Here is a 25,248-nt window from a genome sequence, read left to right as displayed (position 1 = left end):
TAGGATTTTAGATGAGAACATGCTGTCATTTTTTACAATAAAGTACCTTTACATGATAAACCAGACTGTACAAGACAATTCAAACAGTAAATCATAGTATCCCAAACAAAAGGAACATGCTGAGATTTCTGACCACTGGAACCAGAGAACATGCTACTAAATGACATTTTGAAATATACTTGCATTACAAGTATGAATTGTTATACATTGGGAAGCTAACAAGTTTAGTTCCATTTTACTTCATTTCATAAATGCTGGACTTATTATTGCGGCCAGATGGGTCTACTTTATGAGAGATTTTAACAGGATAAGGTAACATAACATTGTGATATGATCAGCCAATGATTATTTTGCCTTTATTTCACAATAAGAGAACAATTATTTAAGACAACAAATCAAAGGCCTAACAGTGGGCCTAGATAAGTTCACCAATTTGTGAAGAATGGGGATCAGGTTAACAAACAACCAACACCAAATTCAAAGGTTTTCTGAAAAACAGGTTGCTTTAATTTGCATTGTTTGGTGAGAACTACAGCATTTGCCCACTGTCGACTAGTAGAAACCCATTTGCCAAGGTGTGTGTGTGTGGGCTTTTTTAAAAACTATATTCATGGGGTCCAAAAACTGGATTCCCATTATAATTGTGGGGTCCAACATCTTTGTGGGGACCAAAACACTGGACCCGGGTTTAAATGGGTGTTTGAAGGCTAAGACTCTGTTTTAGGATTCAGGTTAGACTCAGGTTCAGGTGAAGGCTAGGGAATTCATTATGTCAAAGATGGGTCCCCACGAATATAGTAAAACAAGTGTGTGTGCGTGCGTACGTGCTTGCTTGCTTGCTTGCTTGCGTGCGTGCGTGCACTCGCACACCACCACCTTGGTAGATGTAAAGTCCTCTGCCAATAGCAGCCAGCTGTTTGCTGAAATTCAGTATTTTATACATCTAAAACAAAATGTCTTCATTCTGCTGTTAGATAAGAATCCAGATGAGTCACTGGCAATCAGCCAATCACTGTTCAAGGTGAAATCTTTCTAAAATGCAATGACTCCGTAAAATAATGTGAAGACGGGCTCAGATTACAACATCTTTAGGTCAGCTCTTTACTGTTTTCACAGAATTTGGTGTCTGATAATAATGATAAATAAAAATAATAAACTTTATTCAATAAAGTTAATCATGATGTATCTGACAATCATCTATGAGCAAAAACCCAAGGATTGCTGGCATAGCCTTTCTAGGTCTGTCAACCTGTTGTAATCTGAGTCCAGGTTAGGAGACAGAATCATGTCATAATCAACAAAAAACAAAAAACAAAAAAAACAACAAAAAAAACAACAACAACAAAAAAAAACAACTCAGCTCAAGCCCATAGGACGTTCTTGTGATTATTATTATCTGCCCATGCAGGCGAAATGCAGGGCGCAGGCCTGGAACACAGTAAGACAAAGAGAAAACTAAAGAATCAGCTCTAGGTGCAGCAGAGACCTTCAACTTGATCTAAACCTTTAAGACTGAACTAATTCACAGCAGGAGAACGAGAGGGAGGGAGAGCTGCTGTTACATCTGCTGGGTGGAGTTCCCGTTCCAGGTGTTGTTGTCATCCTCGCTGTCCTCCTGAGTCCTCAGCCTGCAAATTTTACCCTCTTTCTTGAAGTCTTTGGGACGCTTCTCCAGAGTGTGCTTGGAGAGAGTTTCTCTGAGTGGACATGGAGGAAAAACAGCATGACACAGTGTGTCGGTTAAAACATATACAGTATGTATGTGTGTATGTATGTATATATACACAGTTAGGTACACAGGTATTTGAACAGTGACACAATGTTTGTAATTTTGCTTCTGTACACCACCACAATAGATTTGAAATTAAGCCGTCAAAATAGGTCTTAAGTGTAGACTTTAAGCTTTAATTCAAGGGGTTTAACAAAAACATCAAGGTAACTGTTTAGGAATTACAGCCATTTTTAGACATAGTCTCTCATTTTCAATAGCTCAAAAGTAATTGGACAGTTAACTAAATCAGTTTCATGGGCAGGTGTGGCCTGTTCCCTCATTATTTCATAACAAATTAAGCAGATAAAAGGTCTGGCGTGTATTCCAAGTGTTGAATTTGCATTTGGGTACAAATTTGGGTATTTTGGTATATTCGTAAAACGAAGGAATGCACTGGTGAGCTCAGCAACACCAAAAGGCCTGGAAAGTGGATGATCACAGAATTCTTTCCTTGGTGAAGAAAAACCCCTTCACAACATCTAGCCAGGTCAAGAACACTCTTGAGGAGGCAGATGTATCATTGTCAGAGTGGACAATCAAGAGACGCCTTCATGAATGTTAATACAGAGGGTTTACCACAAGGTGCATAACACTGGTAACACTCAAGACCACGTGTAGAACGGGAGGCAAAGCCTTCAGTTGTCAGGCTCCTCTACTCTGGAAGTAGCTCCCAGTTTGGGTTCTGGACGCAGACACTCTCTCCACATTTAAGAGTGCGATTAAAACCTTCCTTTTTGATAAAGCTTATAGTTAGGGCTGGCTCATATGAGCATTTAGTTATGCTGCTATAGGCCAAGGCTGCTGGGGGAACTCCCATGACGCACTGAGCACTTCTTTTTTCTCTCTCACTATGCATTTATACAACACTACTGCATGTCATTAACTTTGTGTCTTCTCTCTCCCATAGTTTGCACTTTTCTTCTCTGTCCTCTCTCTCCCTGTCCTCATTCTGCAGGTATCTCTGACTCTGGAGCTGCCATTACTACTCAGCACTCATCATCATTATTCATTTTACTATTATCATTATTATTCATTTGTGCTGCTATCTTTGGTATTATTAATAACATTATTACAACTATAAGTATCGCTGTTATTATCATTATAACAACCAGTCTGACAGTGCTTGAATACAGTAGTATCTACATCTTTTCCTGGTCTCTCTTTATCCTCTCTCCACCATTTCTCTCCTCTCAACCCAACTGGTCAAGGCAGATGGCTGCCCACCTGAGTCTGGTTCTGTCGGAGGTTTCTACCTGTTAAAGGAAGTTTTTCCTCTCCACTGTCACCAAGTGCTTGCTCATGGTGGAACTGTTGGGTTGCTCTCTATAATATTGTTAAGTCTTGACCTGAGTCTGTAAAGTGCCTTGAGATGATGTATGTTCTGATTTACCGCTATACAAATAAAACTGAACTGAACTGAAATGACAGACAGCTAATAGACAGATTTCAGGCAGTGCCCAGTCTGTTTCTTAAAATGTGACATTTTTTCCTGGCAGGAGAGTTAGGTATTAAACCTCAATACCGCAGAATGTCTGGTCAGATTCATCATTTTCTTCACCTGTTCTTTGTTATTGATAGTTCCTGAATTCAATCACAGTTTTCCCAGTTTCAGATTATGTAATTAGATTCACTAGGTTCACAGCTGTTTATGCTTGTGTTGTGTTGAACATTTCAGGTAATTTGGTTTTCAACTAATTTCACACTGAGTTTGGTTTGGATGTGTGGCCTGACAGACCCTTGTGTCAGTATTTTTCCAGCTCTCCTTATTTTGAGTGGTGCTCTGCTTGAGGAACAGTATGCATGCTGCTGAGGTGGAGCAGTGACTATCCCTCACCTCTTTGCCTTGTCCGAAGTTGATGATGAGTGGGTGTAAGAGCTGGACTGCTCGGTGGGGCCTCGGGATGCTGCTCCAGGAGGGTGTGGGGCTGCAAACAGGAAGGAGCTGAGAAATCTCCATACAGCCAGCAGAGGGTAGAGTAGTGTGCCCAGAACAGCCCAAATACCCCCTCCAGACGACTGGACCATTGTGTTAGCAGGCCTGCCTGACTGCTGAGAGGGAGAGCATCCAAAAAACATTGATGTAAGAGGCAGTTAAGAAATGCTTCAACTTTTCGGAACATCAGTATATTTTTTTCTCCCTACTTCTCTAAGCTACGCTAAGCTAACCTCATCCTGACTCGGCTCTTTAGTGAACAGCAAGAAGATCAGGTGTGGCGGGTGTGTGAGCAGCACATCATTCTGGTCAATCTGTATGATTCAGGTATGACACGTCGAAGGTGAACTCTGGTCTACTCACAGGCAGAAGCACGATGGAAGCACTTGGAGCCAGTTCAAGCTCCAGCAGAGTCTTGTTCAGGTCTTCACGGGTGAACTCTCGCCGCGGGAACATGGTCGCCAGGGAAAAGTTACCATAGCGGTTTCCCACCTCCTGAGACAGGAACAGCACCAAATCTTTAATGATTCTACATAAAGGGATTTACATTGTTTGGCTGAATGACGCGGAATCATTGGGAAGTCAGATTCCAGAGATTCTACAACACCTGTCTATCATCAACAACATCAGAGCACTGAAAACAAACTGTGTGGAACTATCCAGGGGACTAAAGACCAGATAGATGATAGAACAACCTGTACTTCCATCATTCATGGTGATCACAGTGGAGTTTAGTTTGTTTGGTTGAGTTGGATCAGAGCATAAACTATGATCATATTGGATTAATGTTACAAAAACTGTTGTCAGAATCAACGATTTTGAGCAAACTGCAATCCAGAACTAACAAAATCAGCTACAACAGATGAGAGCCTGGCATTTTACTACAAAAATTTTCTTTCATGAAAAATACAGGAAAACAGAAAAATAATAACTATATATGTAGTAGTGTGTCTGTGTCTGTCTGTGTGTTCATGTGCTAACACTCCAATACAGCTGTCATGACCAAATACTAAGTCCAACATATTTAAGCTGTTTGTACAGCAGTATCCATGAACCAAATTTTCAGATGCAGATTTGTTCAGTTACTTTTCATGCTAAATGCCAGCTCAGTAGCAAAAGATTTATAATAGAGGAATTGTGAAGAGAGCAATGTGGAGCATCTGGAAATGAAAACTCTGCAAGCGGTTTAACAAGTAGCATTATCAGACATACATGCTCCAAATCAGAAGGCAGAGCACTGAGTGCATAACATTGTTACAATGGTACAAGTACATGTCCCACCATGCACCCAGTAAAAAAACATGGCTGAATGTGACAGATGCAGGATTAGTGGCCTGGGAACCGCGCTATCAGCTGATGCTACTTAAAACTGGCATGAGAATCTGCTGAAATCCTGGGCATCACCTCAAAAGATGGCGTACTTTTACAAGTTTTCCTTGGTAAAAATAAGAATGATATTACTTATTTTATTTTAAAAAAAGTATGTAGAGATAAGAGAACAGTTAATGAAATATTTTTGTTAAACTCCTTGAATTAAAGCTGAAAGTCTACACTCAATCACATATTGATGGCTTTGTTTAAAACTCATTGTGGTGGCGTACAGAGGCAAAATTATGAAAATTGTGTCACTGTCCAAAACACTTATGGACCTAACTGTAGATTGGTGAAACAGACCTGAACAGCAAATTGCCGAGCGTCCTGCAGTCTGCTCTGCGAGGGGAACTGGTTGGTGAAAGATGAACCGTCTGGGAGGCGGAACTGTATCCTTGCTATGGTACTGATCTCACACAGACAGACACACAGACAGATACAGACAGTTAAAATTCAACACAATTCATAGAAACTGGCTGTATGGACAGAGTATTGCTATAGTCATGGTCTTTGTTAAACTTTTATAAACAGCATTCAGACCATCTGACCCCCAACCTGTGTGGAAAACCCACCTTTTTTTTTTTTTAATACAGTGTTGATTTGCTGGAACAGGAAAAGCACTGTTGTACCTCATAATATGAATGATGCTTGCACTCCATTTAAGAATCCCACTAAGCTAGGCTAATGAGCCAAAATGCAATACAGCAGGTACCTGGAACTGGCTCACCTAAATGAAATGTACCAATATCAATAGTACCATTGTTATTAGTGTGCTCGCCCATAGCATCTATCATTATCTATCATTATCTATCATAATTTATCATTATTATTATGGATGCTTTTTTTTTTTTCTTCAACTACTTAGCATACCTGTACCTAGAAACTTCACTCAGTTTTCAAAACCTTCAGCTTCTTAAGAATGCCTTGCTTCTTTTCAAAATCTCAATTATATTTTTATTAATATTCACATGTTTTTGGCATTTTCTGCAAATTCAAATGAATGGTCAGAGCGTTCAGAGTCTGAAGAAATAATTGATGATCAGCACAATATTAGACTGAAAACTGACCAAAAAAAGAGGCGTGTCCAGAAATAATCCAGGGGGTAATACTGTGGGATGCCACAAACTTTTTAATGGACTTTAAGACCTGATGAAGTACATAAAGTAGGTCAAAAGCTCAACACACTGCAGTTTTACATGAAGCTTTGACAAAAGTTCAGTTCCCTTACATTCTGCTTTATTCCTCTACGGGTGATTGACTGATATTTCCTGTTCTTCTATTTTCTATGTCACTTCCAGTTTCCCATGCTGTCAACATTCCTATGTTCACAATTTTGACGTCACCATGCCTAACCAATAACCTACTGCCTGTGCTCCCTGAGCTAATCAGTCCCTGAATGCTGTTCATTAAATATCATTCCATTTCTGACATTGTCTTTCAGACCTACTATTGAGCAACCCACCTCCTTGCCATCACCACTCAAACCTCTGGGACATTCAGGGAGACTCAATAGAAAGTTTTCATCATCTGTCTCCTGGCTTTACTCCACCGCTAGGAACCATTTCCTATCACCTATCTTCATTTGGACCTATGCTTAATGAAAATGCTTGAAATTGTTGTAAACTGGGTTTCTACCTCAATAAATATTGTCATACACCTTCAATTGTTCTCTTTATTATTATTATTATTGTTATTATTGTTATTATTATTATTATTATTATTATTATTATTATTATTATAAACTGCCTTTTGTTACAATGGTTACCAAAATTATATACATGGCTTATACAAACAGTTTATAAGATTGCGTCCTGAACAGTTGACCATCAATAGATGGATTTATTAGTAACTCAGCTTATAAAATTTTGCTAAAAATCACATATCTACTATCAGAAACTACTGTGGTAAGTTTGTTTGATTTCACACAAACAAACAGGCCCAAAACCTTCTTTTCAGGCGGTCTCGGTCCATTTGTTTGGTCCATACCAGAGTTGTATTGACAACTTTCAATCCTGGTCTGATGAACCAAACTAACCAGGCAAACACACCAGAGTCCATATAAAGGTGATCTGAACAGGTCAGGTATGAAATCCGCCTTAAACCTCGTTATACTCATTCATACTTTCACCTATAAACTTAATTCAAACTATGAAGCAGTGTCCACCCTTTTGTACTTTATCATATTGAAAGAGCTTTTTAATAATTTTCACAAATGTATGGTCTTTTCAGATTTAACATTGGTGTGTATTGTGTGGAATGTTCAGACCTGAAGTGGATGGTATTATCACACTCACTGTAGACTTTAGCTCCTCACAGGAAATCCAACTGTCTCATTATATTACACTTAAGCTTCTTTCATCACTTACATTTTTCTGACACTTGAACTGAATTTTAGTATTCAACTTGAAATATAAACTAATTTTACCACTTACACATCAACTGACAATTCAACTGCCTTTAGAGCTTACACTTAACCTCAAACTTAAATTTCTTTTAGCACTTCCATTTCAACTGCTATTTGAGCATGTTTCAGTATTTGTATTTTGACTGCAACTTTCAGTTTCACTCTTATCTGTTTAAAATGTTTCCAGGGCAAAATTTCAGCAGAGCGCACATGTAAATTGTCTTCAGAAAATGTAGTGTGTTCTAGTTACACCTGTGCTTTTCTTTGTGTGATATTTTAAAATGTCCTAAGTGAAAGGGATAATAACCATAATAAATACAGCTGTTTTTATAGCATTGTTTTGATATGCACACTGCAGGATGATAATTTTTTGAGGATATTTTTGGCTATAAAAGTAATGACTGTGCATTTACTCCTACAGTGCTGGTAGCGGAAGCATATAGTTTGTCTATACTGTATACCTTCACCCTTTGGTCTTCATGGAATATTTACCTCCTCTCCCTGACCAGTGTCTCCTTCCTGCTCTCCTGCTCTGCCTGCCTGGCTTGCAGTAGGGCCTCCTTGGCAGCCTTGTCCTCCTCCTGGGTTTTGGCATAGCGGGCTGCTCTGTCAGCTCGGTCCTGCAGAACAGAGGGGACAAAAATTGTTTGAAAAGAAGGGGATGTGGCTCTCGTGAATAAAAGGAGTCTAACAAGTCATATGTATATAATGAATAATGTAAAGTATGTTTGCACTGTTTCAACAACTGCAACTGATCAAGTTAAAGCTGCTAATCACGTGAATTCAGGCTTTTTTTTAATCTTGGAGGGGCTTGAAATCACAGGCATATTTTGTGTTAAGTATAATTCCAGTTATACCTGAGTTTTAGAAGTGACACCAACACTATGTTTTTGATACCTCACTTTGCTGACAAAACTCAAAATTTTCAAATAAAAACTGGTTTTCAAAAAGCTTTTGGCAGACACAAAGAAAGATATCTATGTAGCTAAGGAACTAAAATTAATATTTTGTCCAGAAACATGACACAAGGTGACATCATCTAATATGCAACAAACCATTACATGCTGTAACTTACGAATTTCCTGAACCAAATGAAAAACAGGCTCAATAGGTATCACACAGAGATAGAAAGCCTTTAAGTCAACATATTACAATTAGCTACTTATCAAATAGAAGCACAAAATGTCATATTACAGCCAGTGTAAAGTATGAAAAAGTATTTTCAAAATATTATTAAATGAATGGATGAATATTAGAACTTTCCCATAAAAAAGTTCCAAGGAAATTAAAATAATCTTTCTTGGGAAAATATACAGTCAAAATATCTTAAAATGTGGGTTTTTCAGCCCCAAGATCTATGGCACTTTATGCAGGACCAAATAATTTGTGATGACATATCACAGAACTATATTAACACTACACAGAATCACAATTTGGTTGCAAGAAAGTGAAAACCAGTGGAGATATGAATTACTGAAAATGAAAGGTTCTTCCTTTGGGTAAAAAAGGTTGGATTACTCAACAACAACAACTATTTACATGAATACATGCTGCAAATTATCCTGAGGGTTTTTTGGATGTTCAGTATAAATTTCAGTCCAATCCAGTCAAAAATAAGCTATTGGTGAGGTTTACAAAGAATCAAAGAGATTATGAAATTTAGCTCTGAGGGCCAAACGTGAACTGGGAGGCCCTCGGTGAGTTAATATATAGAGGTCAGCATAATGTACCTCTCCATAGCTCTATTTCAATCAGTACAACAACAGAGTCATGTCATACTCACCACTCACGCTGACAACTTTGGTGTTATCACTCAATTCTAATTACTTCTACTTTGTTGTCTTTTCCATTGCTATTAAGCTGCCATCAGTGAAGTGCTACACTTGCTGCAGATGTTTTACATATTATTTATTATTATTATTTTTATTTTGCATTTGTACAACAGCATAAAAATTACAGATGAAAGTGATGTAGTAGGGGTGGTCAAGATGCCCTAAGTTAATACAGTGGACCTATGTCCAAATTCCCCAAAGATTTTAAGTTTTAGACACTTTAGATGTTTAGATTCTTATCCATCATCAATACCATAAGGCAGGTGTCTGATCGGTCCTAAATCAGTCCCAAGTCAGTTTGGGAATACATGACAACACGTCAACATCAAGACAACAGGTAAACATGAATGAAGTTTAGAGTTTGTATCAACAGCAAATGAAAACCAGAGCAAACCAGAAAACAGATCATTTTTAGGACATCTTACTAAAATATGATCAAATATACTTATAAAACATGAAAAACTTGAAATAAAGAACCGACTCTAATGTCTCTTTCTCTCTGTGGTTGAAGTAAATAAAGGCGCTGTTCAGGATTCTTTGATACTGTTATTGTAACAACTTAATTTGTTAAAATCATCATCAGCCCCACCTAACATTGTCTACTCTGGTTTTCAAACACTGGGGAAAAAACGGGCCATTCTAAATGTTTATTCCTCACAGATCATATAGCAGCTTCCTCCACATTTAAGAGAGAGAGTGAAAGATGAGGTTACCATGGCGATCTGCAGTTTGACCCGTTCCCTGGCAGCCTTCTCCTCCGCCTTCTCCCTGTTCCTTTCCTCCAGGAGTCGCTTGGTGTTCTCTTCTTCCTGTTTCCTTTTAAAGTCCTGCATGTCCTTCCCCATCTTCCGCCGCTCCATTTCCTTTCTGATCTCATTCTGAATCATATACAACACACAGACTTAAGTGGGCCACATTAATGATGTATTCCAATCAATGTTATAATTCACACTACTATAAACTCAGAGGTTAAATAAAACTAGAACATTTTGGGAAAAATTTTGAGTGTGCCTGCTGCTTGGTGCATATCCAGGATAATCAGATGTCAGATGCTGGGTATTCGTACAAGTGGATGAGACGGTAGTGTGTGAAGGATTACAGGTGATGTTATTTGTGGCACTGATAATCATACTACCACATCAGGCAGTGGCATGAGTGTTAATATGACCAGTACAAGTAGTGATGGCAGTAGCTGTGTCATGGGGATTCAAACACGCACACGCGCACGCACACACACACACACACACACAGTCATGTTTGAATCACTACAGCAGGACATTACATGGACTTCATGTCCTGGAGACTCATCTTATCCCTGAGCAGTGTCACTGCAGCTATCAAGGCCTTGTTAACATCATTAGTATCACTGCCTTAAAGCTGTGTGATATGTCCTGCTAGGAGAGGACAACATGGCTGACTGTAAAAATGTTAATCAGTATAAATAGCCAATTACAGTCAGCTTTGTCAGCTTCTGGCCAGCAACTGCACAGCAATTGGTTACTATGTTGACTGAGCGCTCCTGTGGGAGGGAGAGGAGGCAAATACATAGACAAACCACTCTGTATCCCCAGGTGGACAACAGTTTATAAGCCAAAACATCTTATTAAAATGCCCTCATAGCTTGAAAAGTACAAGTCCTATCAAAAATGTTTCTTCACTATGAGTGTTACAAGGCTTCAATAAAAAGACAGTGATGTTTTATATGTGTACATACTGTTTACGGTATAGGAGCGGTGGCAGTTTTAAAACTGCAATCATCTCTGTTTTTGACAGGAACTTCATAGCTCAGTTTAACATGGTAGTCTATTGGAGTTTTGGTCAGCACTCTCTGTGCTTACAGACAATTCTTTCAAAAAACCGAAAGTCATGACACAATGAGAGCAACACTGTGTCAAAGAAGACAATCTTTTCTACACTTTGATACACAAATGTCCATGAGGATTGGAAATTGTAGGAATTAAAAAGAGGTTGAATAAGGTTTTTGGGGAACATTTTCAGGGATGGCAGAGTGTGCGTGATGACACACACTCTATTTCTGAAAATTCAGCGCAATACACATCCATTATAATATCTGAAACTTAAAAAAAAAAAAAAAAAAAAAAAGCATAAAACTTAAATTGAGATTTTGTAAAAACCATAATAGCTATCAAAATACTGATTTAACCCAAAAAAGTCTTCGGTCTTGTACCCAGTTTCAGCCATGTTTCTATGTTAAAGTATGACAAAGCAATGTGGCTCCAAAGGGAGTGGGTTTAATCATTTTTACGACTTCCCATTGTTTTTCGATGGGAAATGTTTTGCAGTTTTTCACGACTTGTGTCCCCATGGTTGGTCGAATTGCCAAGAAAAGTCATAGCAAACCATTTTCAATCGAACCACACGTTTTGATATATAATTTGGGTTTTCTCAAAGCTGCGGGACCAGGTCCATGCGTAAAGTTGTACGGAAGAGGGAGAATAACTAGACTATGCAGTTACTGGTGAAATTGCGGGGGATTGCTGGCTTCTGGAAAAGCTGATGCTAAACTGCTAAACTTTTGTTCTTTAATTTTTTAAACAAATATTATATATCCTCACAATTACCAAAATTTATTTTGGTTTACATTGAAAATCTAATCTAGTCGAGTCTAAATTGCAGAGAAATAGCAATTTGTGTGTGTATGTGTCTGTGCGTGTGTCCTAACTAAAACTGTAATAAAACTTATTTCCAGTATAATCTGTAGAAATGTGTGTGAATCCATGTGTCTTGTATGTAGTTTGGAAACAGTGTGTCAGTCAACTGTGTGTAAACAGCACAGAGAACAGAGAAGCTGTTAATGCGTAGATATCCATCAGCTGGTTGTATCCAGCTCCAATTATGGTTGACATGGTGATGGTACCAGCTTCTTTCTCCCTGAGATTGACTCAGATTTTAGTGAGATTTAGCTCAGCGCACCTTTCGAACTCCTCCTATTCAGTCAAAAACCCATAAATCCTATTGCCAAAGTTTTTACACCATGAAGGCTAAAAGACTTGCACACATCTGTGCAATTTTGCGTTCCTCCATTTTCTGTTTTCTCTGAAAATCCGGTTCTTAATTTGTAATTGAGTCTATGGGGCAGTTGGATGGTACACCTGTCACTCAAAGGGTCATGGAGCAAAATGTGTTTTGAGACATACTGCTGAGAAAAGTAATTCCCGTCATCTCCCAATCAAGCTGCACGTTTGGACGTTTGAATGGAGCTTCGACGACGAATAGTGAAGTTAGGTGTCAAAAAGTGAGTAGAAGATGTATTAACTAGAAATTCGATAACCTGAAGAAAATGCAGTGTGAATGCTGAAAGCTGAAGGAAATTTCTGAAGAAAAACTGAATGCCTGAAGGTGAAAGATTAAGTTAATGGGAAGCTGAAGGAAATTGTTGAAGCAACACTGAAAATGGTTGGGGGAAAAAAAAACAACAAAAAAAAAAAACAGCTGAAATACAGAATCAAAAGTTCGAAGCTGAGAGCTGAAAGACATTGCCTACGCAATTCTGAAAATGACTGAAGATGTCTGACAAAACAGCTGAAGAGAAAATGATATACTGCCAAAGCTGGAAGTAGAAATAAAATACCTTGAAACTGTGAAAGAATAAATTCTTTGTATTAATATAAAGCAGATGAACTGCACCGTGAAACGGCTGAAAGTTTGAATTTCTTAACAGTTAAAACTGAAAGAAACAGGTCTGAGTTGCCTGTGTGTCTGTCTGTCTGTGTGGGTGTATATAGGTAAAAGCACATTAAAAAGGTAGAATATGTAGCTTTTCTGCATTAAAATGTCTAAAAAGGACTACACCTATGTTAGATATTTTTTTGAGTTGTGTACTTACATTATTTCAAATATTTCAAGCAATTTTCAAATCTAGAGAAATACGTCATTTTAATCAAGGTAATGGTCCATTTCATTTTGCCGCTTGTCAATGGATTCATATTCCCTTTGCACATGCGTCTGCGTTGTGGTAGTCTGGCAGAAGTGGTCAAAATGGACTTCTTAAATCCAGTTTTAAGACACATTTTACGATACACTTAGATCTTGGGTCATTTATATATTTTAACCGGATGAAGGAATCTGGTCATCGGACCTCTGGATCTTAAGTTATCAGAAAAACAAGCTAAGCAAACATTAGCGGCAGCTCGGCTCACAGGCCCTCTGGGGCGATTTTTAACACGAAACTGCTTTATTTTGTGTTTTTATAAGTTTTAATGACCTGGCCTGTTTGTTTTTGAGAGGAGGAAACCTCTGAAGATAATTCGGCTCCCTGTAGAAACCTCCTCAGCGATTAACGCTGAAAGAATCCTAACCAGAAGAAGCTGTCTGCAATGAGGGCAATGGTGGTGAAGATAACAACTCCCATGATCCCATGCTACTTCATGACGTCACCCAGCCCTACCTTTTGTTATTGTTTTGACTGAAATCCCCTAGCAGCAGAAAGGACATATTGTGCGTTTAATGTTATTGTTAGGCAGAATATATAGAATATATACTGATAACAGACAGAGAGCACCACTGAAGTACCCCTCAAACAAGACACCTTAACTCAAAAACTGTACTTTGGATTGCTGAAATTTTTTCAACGCGAGTGTCAGGAGACTTTGCAGAAGACATGCATGTGTCATTTGTGTAGATAATGTGACCATTGCCTGAGCTATCACAGTCTAAATAGTGCTCATGTTTGTGTTTTTGCTCATGAGCAGGAGAGGTCAGTTAACATTGGAGTCTATCGGGCAGTTGAGGGGTTCTCTTGTTGCTCAGAGACTGACAATTCAAAAACCGCAAGTCCTATTGCTCAAGTAGTTGTACTGTCTGGAAGAGCATAAATTTGTCTACAATTTGATGTATAGATTATTTGTGAAAAGTGAAAAATGCAGACAGTACAAAAGCTGCAGGTCCAAAATTTTAGAAAATCAGAACAGCTGAAGTTTCTCTAAGCTGCTCCCATAGATCACCATTATAAATTCAAAAGAGGACTGAAAAAAAAAAAAGCAGAAAACTTAAAACTGTGATAATTCAAAAACTGTACATGATATCAATAAACTGAATACAAGTTTAATAGCTGAAAGTCTTGTGCCCACTTTAAAACTCAAATGACGTCTCTAGCTAAATGAATGTGGTAGTAGTTGAATTTAGTGGAGACAGTTTTAGAGGATTTGATCATTCTTACCATTCATTCCAATGGCAGAATTTCTTTAGAAAAAGATAAATAATAGCAGCATTGTCCTGAGAAAGCTGAACATTTTGATATCTCAATGATAGCTGAAAGTATGCAGAAGTTGTTAGCGACTGAAACATGTACACGGAATAAAAAAGAAAAAAAAAAAGAAAACGGGGATAGGATAACAATAGGAGTAGAATAACAATAATATGAATGCTGAATCAACATTCACATTAATACAGAGCCATTTTTTGGGCTCAGAAGAACATGTACAAAATGGTCGCCGAGAAGACCATATAGTGGGATTACTCGCACAGCAATCCCACCATTAAACAAAATGGCCATGTAGAAGAACATATAGTGGGATTGCTTGCACAGCCAAGAAGAAGTACTATAGCGGGAATAAGTATGGTCTGTTAAGTATTCTGTGTGGTGCACAGCAGGCACATGATGTGGTCTGCTGACTGGTCAATGCTGCTGATCTGGGAAATTAGGCTGTGCCTGTGGTCATAAAATCTGAAGTTTTCTGCCACACCCTCACCAACAGGTTGACTAGGATCGTTACACAGACAGTCTGACCTAATCTGACAGTTAGCAGTCACCTCAGTGGTCAGTCAGCCTCCTGTGTGTACCCAAACACGCACACACCTGCCACAAAGTTTGTATCAGAGCTGCTTTTGTAAAACTGATCAAACACTATGTATTTCTTTGTATTTTGAGTATTATAGTGAAACAATGTAACTTTTTTGAGCAGTAGCAACAGTGCCTTTTGCTGCCACAAGTGTAAGCGGCAAATGGTGCCACACTATTCTGATAGGAGGGAAAGACCAGGGAAAGACCATCCACCCGTTCCCCGTTCACCCGTTCCCTGAACATCCAACAGCTGTTGCTGTTGGATGTTCAGTAAAACACAGAACACACATACAGGACACAGAGCAATAGACATCACGAGACTACGTTTGTCACACACCAGTTTCAAAAGTGCCACCCACGAGTGTGCATTTGGATCAACAACACAATCAGCTGGTCGGTTCACAGTGACACTGTTTAGTGACAAATCAACTACAGAGACAGTTTACAAAGGACAAATGACTTGTATGATCTTCAGAGTTTCACTCAGACTGTAACACTGACAAACACCTGTGGTGGTGTGTTCATCAACAGCAGCAGTGATACACTCATTTATATTTAACATGTGCATCAGTGATGTACTTGTGTAAACATACTAGTAATCAGCTGGTGTAGATCAGAGATCAGTGTATGGTGAATAGTGGATATAGAACAACCAGACAGTTTGACACAGACTCCTGAGCTGAGCCACAGCTGTTGTGTTCACAGCCGAGTGACATGAATACCACATGAAGTAGGAGGAGTTCAGTAAAAATCCACTGTGCTCTGGAGTCAGTTTAACACTGAATATTGAGGGGACAAATTTGCTTGCTTTCAGCTTTTGGAGGGATCCAAACATCTCTCAGGTTGGTTACAAACATTTCTATATTTCATGTATTGTGGGGATGTGATCCCCCTATGGCCACAGTTATGACATGCCTGGGTGCAGACCCTTGATTATGGACTAGGATTTAGAGCCCAAAACAGGCTTGTCTCCTTACCTCCTCTTCTCCTCTCTTCCTTTGCTCTCGTCTCTCTTCCAGTTTCTTGTTTAACCTGACAGAAAATTGTAATGATACAATATCATATTTACCTTGACAATGATAAGTGTAACTAAGGCAGGGTTTTTATATATCATTGCATGGCATTTCTTTCACTTCTGTTTTACCTGTCCTAATTTATTACATTGAGCAGTTAAAGTCTCTGGACTACAGGGAAGACTGTTTGGTTGAACTTCTGGTTGGATATCATTGGTTGATGTATCTATTCACAGTTTATTTGGATGAGATTCTGACAATTTACTGACATCTTCAATATGAGCGAATAAAGGTCAGTATGAGATTTAGCACACAGTAAGAGAGGACAAAAAACATCCACTTCACGACTTGTTCCCGAAGACAAAAACAGATAACATAAACAAATTACTCCAGAGCAGCAACAATTTTACACACATCCAGTGCAGAACAAACAGGCTGAAAGCAACAACCCTGCCTACAGCACTAGGACGGTACAATACAGAACTGAAAGGAACAAAAGATTGATAGTGGGGTTTGTTGTGTTTTTATTTATCTGTTTTGTTTTTTATATATTTTTTTTAATTGATTTTTAAAAACGTGTCCATGGTTTTATGTAAGTGTATGGTTGCATTAGTAAATGTGTGAGTATGAATGTATGGGTATGTATGTATATACAGTTAGGTAGATAAGTGTTGGGACAATGAAAATTTTTTATAATTTTGCTTCTGTACCGCACCACAATGGATTTGAAATGAAGCCATCAAAACGGAACAGAAGTGTAGACTTTTAGCTGTAATTCAAGGGGTTTAAAAAAAAATCCTGCATTAACTGTTTAGGGATTACAGCCATTTTTATACATAGTCCTTCATTTTCAGAGGCTCAAAACCAATTGAACAACCGACTGACAATCAGTTTAATGGCCAGGTGTGGTCTGTTCCCCTCGTTATTTCATGAAGAATTAAGCAGATAAAAAAGGTCTGGAGTTGATTCCATGTGTTGAATTTGCATGGGAACTCTCAATATGTGATCCAGAGAGGTGTTAATGCAAATGAAGGAGGCCATCATTAAGCTGAAAAAAACAATACAAACGATAGGTTTGTCGTGGCAGATGGCAGAAACTTTAGGAATGACAAGAACAATTTGGTACATTCTTAAAAAAAGAAGAAATACACTGGTGAGCTCAGCAACACTAAAAGGCCTCAAAGAAAACAGAAGACAACTTAAGTGGATGAACGCGGAATTATTGCTTCCCCTGTTCTGGCACAAGATTCTTTGAACAGATAAAACCAAGATTAACTTGTACCAGAATGATGGGAAGAGAAGAGTACAAAGAGGGAAAGGAACAGCTCATGATCCAAAGCATACCACATCAATTGTCAAAAATGGTGGAGGCAGTGTTATGGCATGCACATGTTTCGCTGCCAATGGAAGTGGGTCATTCTGCTGATAGAAGTAGCAGGATGAATTCTGAAGTGTACAGGGGTATACTATCTGCTCAGATTCAGAATGCTGCACAACTGATAGGACGGTGCTTCACAGTACAGATGGATAATGACCCAAAACATACTGCAAAAGCAACACAATGGCTTCGCAAGGCAAAGAAATGGAATATTCTTCAATCACCAAGTCAGTCAACCAACTGAGGATGCTGAGGGCAAGACCCAACCGCAAGCAGCAACTGAAGGCAGCTGCAGTAAAGGCCTGGCAAAGCATCTCAAAGGAGGAAACTCAGCATTTGGTGATTTCCATGGGTTCCAGACTTCAAGCAGTCATTGACTGCAAAGGATTTTATCCAATTATTAAAAATAACCCATATATGTATAATTATGTTGGTTTGTCCATTTACTTTTGAGCCTCTTAAATGGAGGGAACATGTGAAATGCCTTTGAATTAAAGCTGAAAGTCTACAATTCAATCGCATCTTGATTTGTTCATTTCAAATCCACTGTGCTGGTGTACAGGGGCAAAATTAAGAAAATTGTGTCATAGTCCAAATACTTAAGGACCTAACTGTATGTGTAGTTTTATATCTTTATGATGTACAATCATGTATAGTTGTATCTCGTTTGCATTAATGCAAATTCTGCTTATATTCAGTGGTTTGGGACTTGATATCAGTATAGTTCTTACAATGATCAGTAGTCTGCTTGGTTACCTAAAATGTGTTAATTAGTTTTCCTTTTGGCTGCTGTTCGACTTACACAGAGATGACGTTTTCAGTACAAACACCTCAATACAGAACGCATTTTCTGTCTACAACATGTATGTGTGCTTCTACCTTTCCACCTTAGTGTCCAGGTTTTCTTCACTCTGAGCACACTGAGCATTATCTGATGATGCATTCTCTGCAAGAGTCGCTGTGGCTGAAAGGCTACCATCATCTACTGGGCTCGACAGAGATGCTGCGTACAATAGGAACACAAAAGGAAAGCACCAGGTTAACTTGCTACTTTACACCTTGTCAGCAAAAAGCAAACAAAGTCTATCCATCCTCAATTTCTGTATGCAATCATCTGCCTAATCTACTGCATCTACTGTATCTCATGCCATAAACTGTACAACCTCAGGGAACCCATTCAAGACAGTGGTAGAACTCAATGAAAAGGTTACACTGGCAGCAAGAATTGTCTAATCTGTGCATGCTTACAAAAAAAAGTCATACTTTGAAGTTGCAAAAAGTTCATCTCTGTCTGCCAGAGCAGCTTCAACAGTAGCAGTAATGATTCACTGAACGGTCACAATGATGATTCTCACCTCCTTTGGCTGGGTGAATGCATTTCACACAGATTATCATCGCTGTGAGCTGAAATATCATTTCTGGTGTTGAATGACTGCAGATGATTTAAAAGCTGATATTAGTGGCATTCTGTTATGTCACACTGTGGACTGCTGGAATTTAATACTTTCTTCATTCTGTAATGCTAAAACATATTTAATTGGAGTTTTTATGAGTTATAAGTGCACAACTCATTTCTCTTATATTTCAACTTAAAAGACAAAAAAAAAAGAAAAAGAACAAAACAGAGAGACACTCTCTTTAGCTACTTAATAACCGGATTCAGACTTTTTAATTCATTTCAGAGTTTATATTTAGAATCTTGAAGAGATTTGAAGGTTTTGTAATTACTGTCTACTGTCATCAGTTGTTCCTGTACAAATCTGAAAGTATTTATGTATACTTTTATTTGGTCAATGTACTTCTGGGATTTCGTGTTGGGAAGTACTCTACCTTACCAGAATTAGAAACTTGACATACCTGATTGTGATGAACTGATTGGCCCTTATTGTTGGTGGCAGGTAAAAAAACTCAGTACTAAAGGTGTAACTACAGCCCCCCCGTTTCATGTCTCCCCCCTCTCTATGACAGCTGGCTCTTCCCCCCACCTTCCAGTGTGGACGTTCAGAACAATTATAAACACTTTTGCCTTTCTTAAAAGGCTGGACAACACGTCGTACCAACTAGTTCTTTTCTAGTATAATCCAGCCCTAAAGCTGAATGACCACTGCACACTAAAGAAGGCATAACCAAAATATGTATGCATGTTACTCCCCTGTGCTGAAAACAGATATCTGATAGAACCAATTACAAGAGTATCCTGACAGATTTAGGCGTATGAATTATCTTTTTTAAACTCACAGGACTTTACTTACGGCTAAGGACTCCAGCTCTTTCTGTCTTTGAGTGCTGTTTTTGTACTGTAAAATTGTCACATTTTTGCATCATGTAATTAGCCCCAAATCATGCCCACTGGATTATTTTTTCTACACTAATTAAATTACATTTAATCTGAACCATGCACTTGTCACCAGAGGAGTATAAAGGTCTAAGGTGCATCTGCCAAATGAATGACTTGAGTGATCCAGGCTCAATCACCTTTTGCTGTTCCTGGTACTGCTGCAGGCTCTGTGGCTTCTGCTGCTGAACTAACAGGAACTGCTGGAGCTGAGGATTGAGCAGAGGCTGGAGCAGGTTCTGTGGCTGTGCTGTTATGTGACCTGGTCTCCACAGGAGCAATTCCCTTTGGTAACACTGTCGGACCTCCAATCTGCTGGGCATGCATCTGTCAGAAAACAGGGAGGAAGATCATTACCAGAAAGAAAACCATGTAGATTCAGTGACTCAGTGGCGGTAGCTCAGGTGAAGGGTCATCTTCATGTCTAGGGTTGTAATACACTTGCTTTCAACTACACATTGGTTGCACACGATGGCTGCCCCACATATCCTCTGTTCCTTTGTAAAGTTGGTTGTGCACGTTCTAAGAAATTTAACACTGTGTGATGTAGCAAGATGCAATGAAGCACATGGGGGAAGTATCTAATGAAATGAAATAAGGTCGGCAGTGGATCGAAAAAACTAAAACAATATACGAAAGTTCAGAAAAGACAAAGCTTGTCATCACTGGGGCTTTTTCTGCCATGATCTTAAACATCACAGCCAGTGTACATGGGATCGAGCTGCATCCCATTCCTGCATCAGTACTGCCAGAGATGATTTACTTCCATTATAGCCGGTGGATGTGTGTGGGTCCCCACCAGGTTAGTGTCCGGAGCATCTCCCAGATTCTTTCTTCCCCCCACTCTTCTAGGTTTACATGCTTGGTCTATTTTTTGCAGCTTGAATCTCTGAAGAATGAAATTCACTTGTAAAAGTCTATCAGCGTCTATTTATTAAAACAAATTTTTAATGATGCATTCATGTGTTTCGGACTTTGTCTTAACACATTCAAACAAAATTTGTTTTTATGGTGTGACAGAAGAAAGGGATGAAAAGGGAAGAAGGGAGATGACCAACCATCTGTTCAGTCTCCTCCTGCTCTCTGTCATTACCCTGTGTTTTAAAGCAGCTGAAATGGTTTTATGTTTCTGTTATTGACAAATCAGTGAGTATAAACTTAAATCAGACTTATAAATACATGCTGACCAGCAGACATAACCAAATTTCAGTAAAGTAACTATAAACTTTTTTTTTTCTGAAGATGCTCCGCTACTGAAACGATTCCAGTGGACACTGAAACCACTACAGAGCCATGTTTTTTAAGTCTGCACTTAGGAGGGCAAAAGCAGCAGATATTCTTTAGTGTCTAATTCTTCAGATAAACACAAAGAATGCATGCAGATATTTGAAAAGTGACACTCATATAACACCTGCCTTGAGTCTCTAGCCAAGATAGCAGCTCTGAGGCTGTACTTGAGAGAGCGCTGTGTCGAGCAAAATGATATCATCAGCATGCTAACATGCACACAATGACAATGCTAACATGCTGATGCTAAGCAGGTGTAATGTTTACCCTGTTCACCATCTCAGTTTGCTGTGTTAGCATGCTAAAAGTTGCTATTTAGTATAAAATTAGACACAAAGTCCAGCATTGGGCAAATTAAAATGTGAACCTCATGGTGGCGCTAGATGAGAAATCAGAGGATCACTAGGGTATATGATTCATCCTGAGGGGAACGTGTATGTCTACACAAACTTTCATTGCAATCCATCCAGTAGTTGAGACTTTACACCAAAGTGGTGGACCGACTGAGTGTTTGCCTGATATTATCATGGCTAAAACATGCATTTGATTCTTCATTATGGGGTAATGTGCATAGTTAGATAAAAAGAGCAGAAGGTTTGAAAAACCAGTAGTGAACTGCCTGTAAATTAAACTGCATACAATCCAAGCTTTGTGCCCGTACCTGCTTAACTCTGTTGATTCTTTTCCTCAGATCTTCAGCAGACACACTGCCAGCGATAACCTCCAGAGGAATCCCATTCTCTCCAATAAAGAAGCTAGAGGGTATGCACACCACTGGATCTTCACACAGGGGGAAGGGTTAAGGAACAAGCTTCCAGAAACTGACATTTTGCAATACTAACTGTTTACATAAGTAGTTAAATTGTGTTTTTTTACTGCACTCTGCTGCATTTCTTTTACTGCAGCCTACAGCCTGTCAGCCTGACAGCATGGCAACCTGGTTCAAAGTCTAAACCATGCCCTAATACAAACTAGTCTGTAATGTGGGTTAGGGTCAACAGTATCTGTTGGCCCAGTGAATGCAGCAATCTAAAGGGTAGTGCAAGAAATAGCTTTCCTCAGAGATTAATCAGTAATCAATAAATTCCTAAATAACTTTCTGTAGCCCCACATTAGTTCAGCCCAAGAAGAAATGGCCCACATTTAGAGCAGCAAAAAAGATACAGATCTGGGAGAACTGCACACATGTCTCACTGTGGAAAATATGACGCAGTATCATGTGGTGACACTCCATATACATTAACATACCTATTATCTAAATACATTACATCAAACACGTCAGATCGATTGCACTAAATAGGTTGCTGGTGTGATTGAGAAGTAAGTAATTAAGTACGTTTTTTGCCAAGAAATGACAGAATAGTTTACTAATAATAATAACAACAATAACTGAAAGAACAAATATGGGGGAATATAAGCAAGACTTCTGAACAAATTGGGCAGTAACATTTCAGTCAAAAGTTGAAGCAATTCTAAATTATTAAAAATTGGCTGCACATATAAGGTTACTGATTTGTTGAGGTCAGCCATCTACATACTTTTTTACAATCCACTTAACAAATGTTACTAAAGCTACATCAGTTTCCTACAAGTCAAACAAAAAGACATGTAACGAGAGTGGTAGTAAAAGTTAACATGCATTTCATTGTAAATGGCTTCAAAGATAGTTGGGGTTTCTCTCAGCAGGTCAGTATGGCAGGTCAATATAAGTGCAGTTGGATTTATTTATTACATGTATTTCCACAATAGGAAGAAAAAAGTCACCATAGTACATTAATTAAAAAGATCGACTCTGACGTAAACTTCTGATTCTGCCGTTAAATTAATACAGAACTGTCTTTGTCCTGTATTGTACGTTATCATTTTAAGCCAAAAAAAACTTTCCACAACGCGGACAATAAAGTTCCTGACAAAACATGAACAAAATCCAAAACTTAACTTTACTTTTACTGTTACTTTAGATTTTAAATTTAAGTCTGACTTTTGAGACTAAATATTTTAATTTTATGAATTTCAAGACAGAACCCGCAGGCACCCAGAATTCTCAGCTCTTTTTCCCTGAAGTTTAATATTAGATTTCATTAAGTTGTAATTGTGTTATGATGTTAGCAGAGGCACTGGTTCAGTTGAGGTGCTGCAAATCCACCACAAAACGCTGAGGGTAATGCTGTAATTAGTTAACCAACTAAAGCATCAAGGAACTCAACACTGCAAATAACGTGACTTAGTCATTACAGGAAAAATATGTGACAACCACACAGAGATCCTGCTGTAAACTGTTTTCTTGTCAGTGCTGTGATGCTGCTTGCATGTTCTAATTGTGTTTGTAGTGGAAAATCACCATATGAGATTGTACTCTTAATACTGGTTAAAAGCTGAGAGATATCATTTTAGTTATGCAAGACAACTGTTAGTTCTCACTTATGAAAACATCTTGAAGACAGCAACATCACCTGAAACCAAACTTTAGCAATGTATGCTGTGCATTTAACTGAACTGATCATTACCTCTTGGAATCAACTTTAATGGCCACACAGCAGTTGCCTGCTGCCTCTGACACTTTGTCGTCCTCCCAGCTGGACATCAGCTGTGCTGACTGTTCATCTTCCCCTGAGAACACAGACAGTGACAGTGATAACAGCTCACTGTGCATACATGAAACCATCCTGTCACATAACGGTAGAACAGCTAACTAACAGCGCCACTGCAAATACTGCTGCCAATGATGCAACTCAAACTAGTGACGTTTCAGGTTACTGGCTAACCTATCATTTCAAGCGTGAAACGACTGTAGCCATCCTGCCGGGGGGGGGGGGTCTCTCCAATCATAACCTGTCTAATTGTAAGATGATTTAGAGTTAGCTCCGTAGCTATTTGGAAAATGACACAGTTTTCGTAATTTGGCCTCTGTACACCACCGTGTTGAATTTGAAACGAAGCCACCAAGATGTGATTGAAGTGTCGACTTTCAGCTTCAATTTTAGGCCTGAAGTCTGGAACCCATGGACATCACCAAATGCTGAGTTTCCTTCCTTGAGATGCTGAGCATTTGGTGACGGGATCCAGACTCCAGGCAATCATTGCCTGCAAATGATTTTCATCCAAGTATTAAAAATAATCCTTATATATATAATTATGTTGGTTTGTCCAATTACTTCTGAGCCTCTTAAATGGAGGAACTATGTATAAATGGCAGTAATTCCTAAATGGTTAATTGGATATTTTTGTGAAACCCCAAAAATTAAAGCTGAAAGTCTACACTTCAATCACATCTTGGTGGCTTCGTTTCAGATTCAACGCAGTGGTTTACAGAGGCAAAATTACGAAAACTGTCTCACTTTCCAAATAGTTACGGAGCTAACTGTAGCTGGCCTGACGTTAGCCGGTGCTCCTTGAAGCGCCAAGATAATCTGGTTAGGCTGTTAGAGTCTTTTCTTCTCATTACAACGTTACACAGACCGGTAACCAACAGCCCGAAATAGCATCAGGGTTAAGTTCCTACGTTTCTGACTTCTTGCTTTCGGTGTAAGACTTCTTGTTTCTTTGACAACTGATTGGCTGTGCTAGCTAGCTAACGGCTATGTACAACAGCTCCCAAGGCTAGTTGGCTAGCACCCCATCACTTTTTACCTATGCAGGCTAACGTCAGCAAGCTGTCGCACACTTAACGTTACCTGTAATGACGACGACAAAAACGAAACTCCGCTGTTTTGCCGAGCTAATGGCGTCAGGAATCGAGCCCTCAAACCAAAGCATGTTTTCCAACTGTGTTTTCTGCCTTTGCTTTGGTGACGCTGTCAAGCAGCTAAGTGTTACATCAGTTCATAGAGCTTAGTCAGCCCGTCAGAGCCTGAACACCGAGCTGTCTGCTCTGCAGCTGGGAGTAAGCTCACGTGACCTGCCGTCCTCTCTCCTAATGATGTACCTATAATTTCACCTCTTACTGCTGCAAAACAATGACGTTCACACGATCTGTTACAAATCACATTCACACTGCAACTCAAAGAACACTTAGAAGTTTCAAAGTTAAAAGTATTCAGCTTCATTGTCCCTGGGAAGTTGAACATAAAACACAATAAATACGTATCACATGAAAATATGGAAAAATACACACTGGTACA

General features: G+C 38.9%; 1 protein-coding gene across 2 annotated transcripts; it reads right to left on the bottom strand.

Moving 5' to 3' along the window:
• Positions 1-25,027, bottom strand: ubxn4 (UBX domain protein 4). 2 transcript variants are annotated; one of them, XM_040147927.1, is made up of 13 exons: positions 24,802-25,027; positions 23,635-23,737; positions 22,292-22,320; positions 21,789-21,907; positions 19,981-20,167; positions 18,385-18,508; positions 16,092-16,146; positions 10,025-10,189; positions 7,972-8,099; positions 5,379-5,481; positions 4,068-4,199; positions 3,606-3,820; positions 1-1,697 (listed from the first exon to the last, which is right to left on the bottom strand). In XM_040147927.1, the coding sequence occupies exons 1-13, from the start codon at positions 24,881-24,883 to the stop codon at positions 1,559-1,561; spliced, it is 1,581 nt and encodes a 526-aa protein (XP_040003861.1). In that variant the 5' UTR covers positions 24,884-25,027; the 3' UTR covers positions 1-1,558. The 2 variants fall into 2 exon arrangements, with proteins under 2 accessions (XP_040003861.1, XP_040003862.1); XM_040147928.1 differs by having other exon boundaries at positions 3,606-3,817.
• Positions 25,028-25,248: the final 221 nt, after the last annotated feature.

The sequence above is a fragment of the Xiphias gladius genome, chromosome 16, assembly GCF_016859285.1.
Source record: "Xiphias gladius isolate SHS-SW01 ecotype Sanya breed wild chromosome 16, ASM1685928v1, whole genome shotgun sequence".
Classification (NCBI taxonomy): domain Eukaryota; kingdom Metazoa; phylum Chordata; class Actinopteri; order Istiophoriformes; family Xiphiidae; genus Xiphias; species Xiphias gladius.
The sequence above is the reverse complement of the archived record's forward strand: the minus strand, read 5'-3'. Positions and strand labels throughout refer to the sequence as shown.

Bases quoted from the DNA above. Each gene is read 5' to 3' on its own strand.
- ubxn4 (XM_040147927.1), bottom strand. From the start codon at position 24,883: ATGCTTTGGTTTGAGGGCTCGATTCCTGACGCCATTAGCTCGGCAAAA. The intron at 10,190-16,091 runs GTAAGGAGACAA...TATATGATTCAG, and splicing joins GGAAGAGAGGAGAAGAGGAG to AATGAGATCAGAAAGGAAAT. The intron at 4,200-5,378 runs GTCTGTTTCACC...TTCCTGTCTCAG, and splicing joins CTCGGCAATTTGCTGTTCAG to GAGGTGGGAAACCGCTATGG.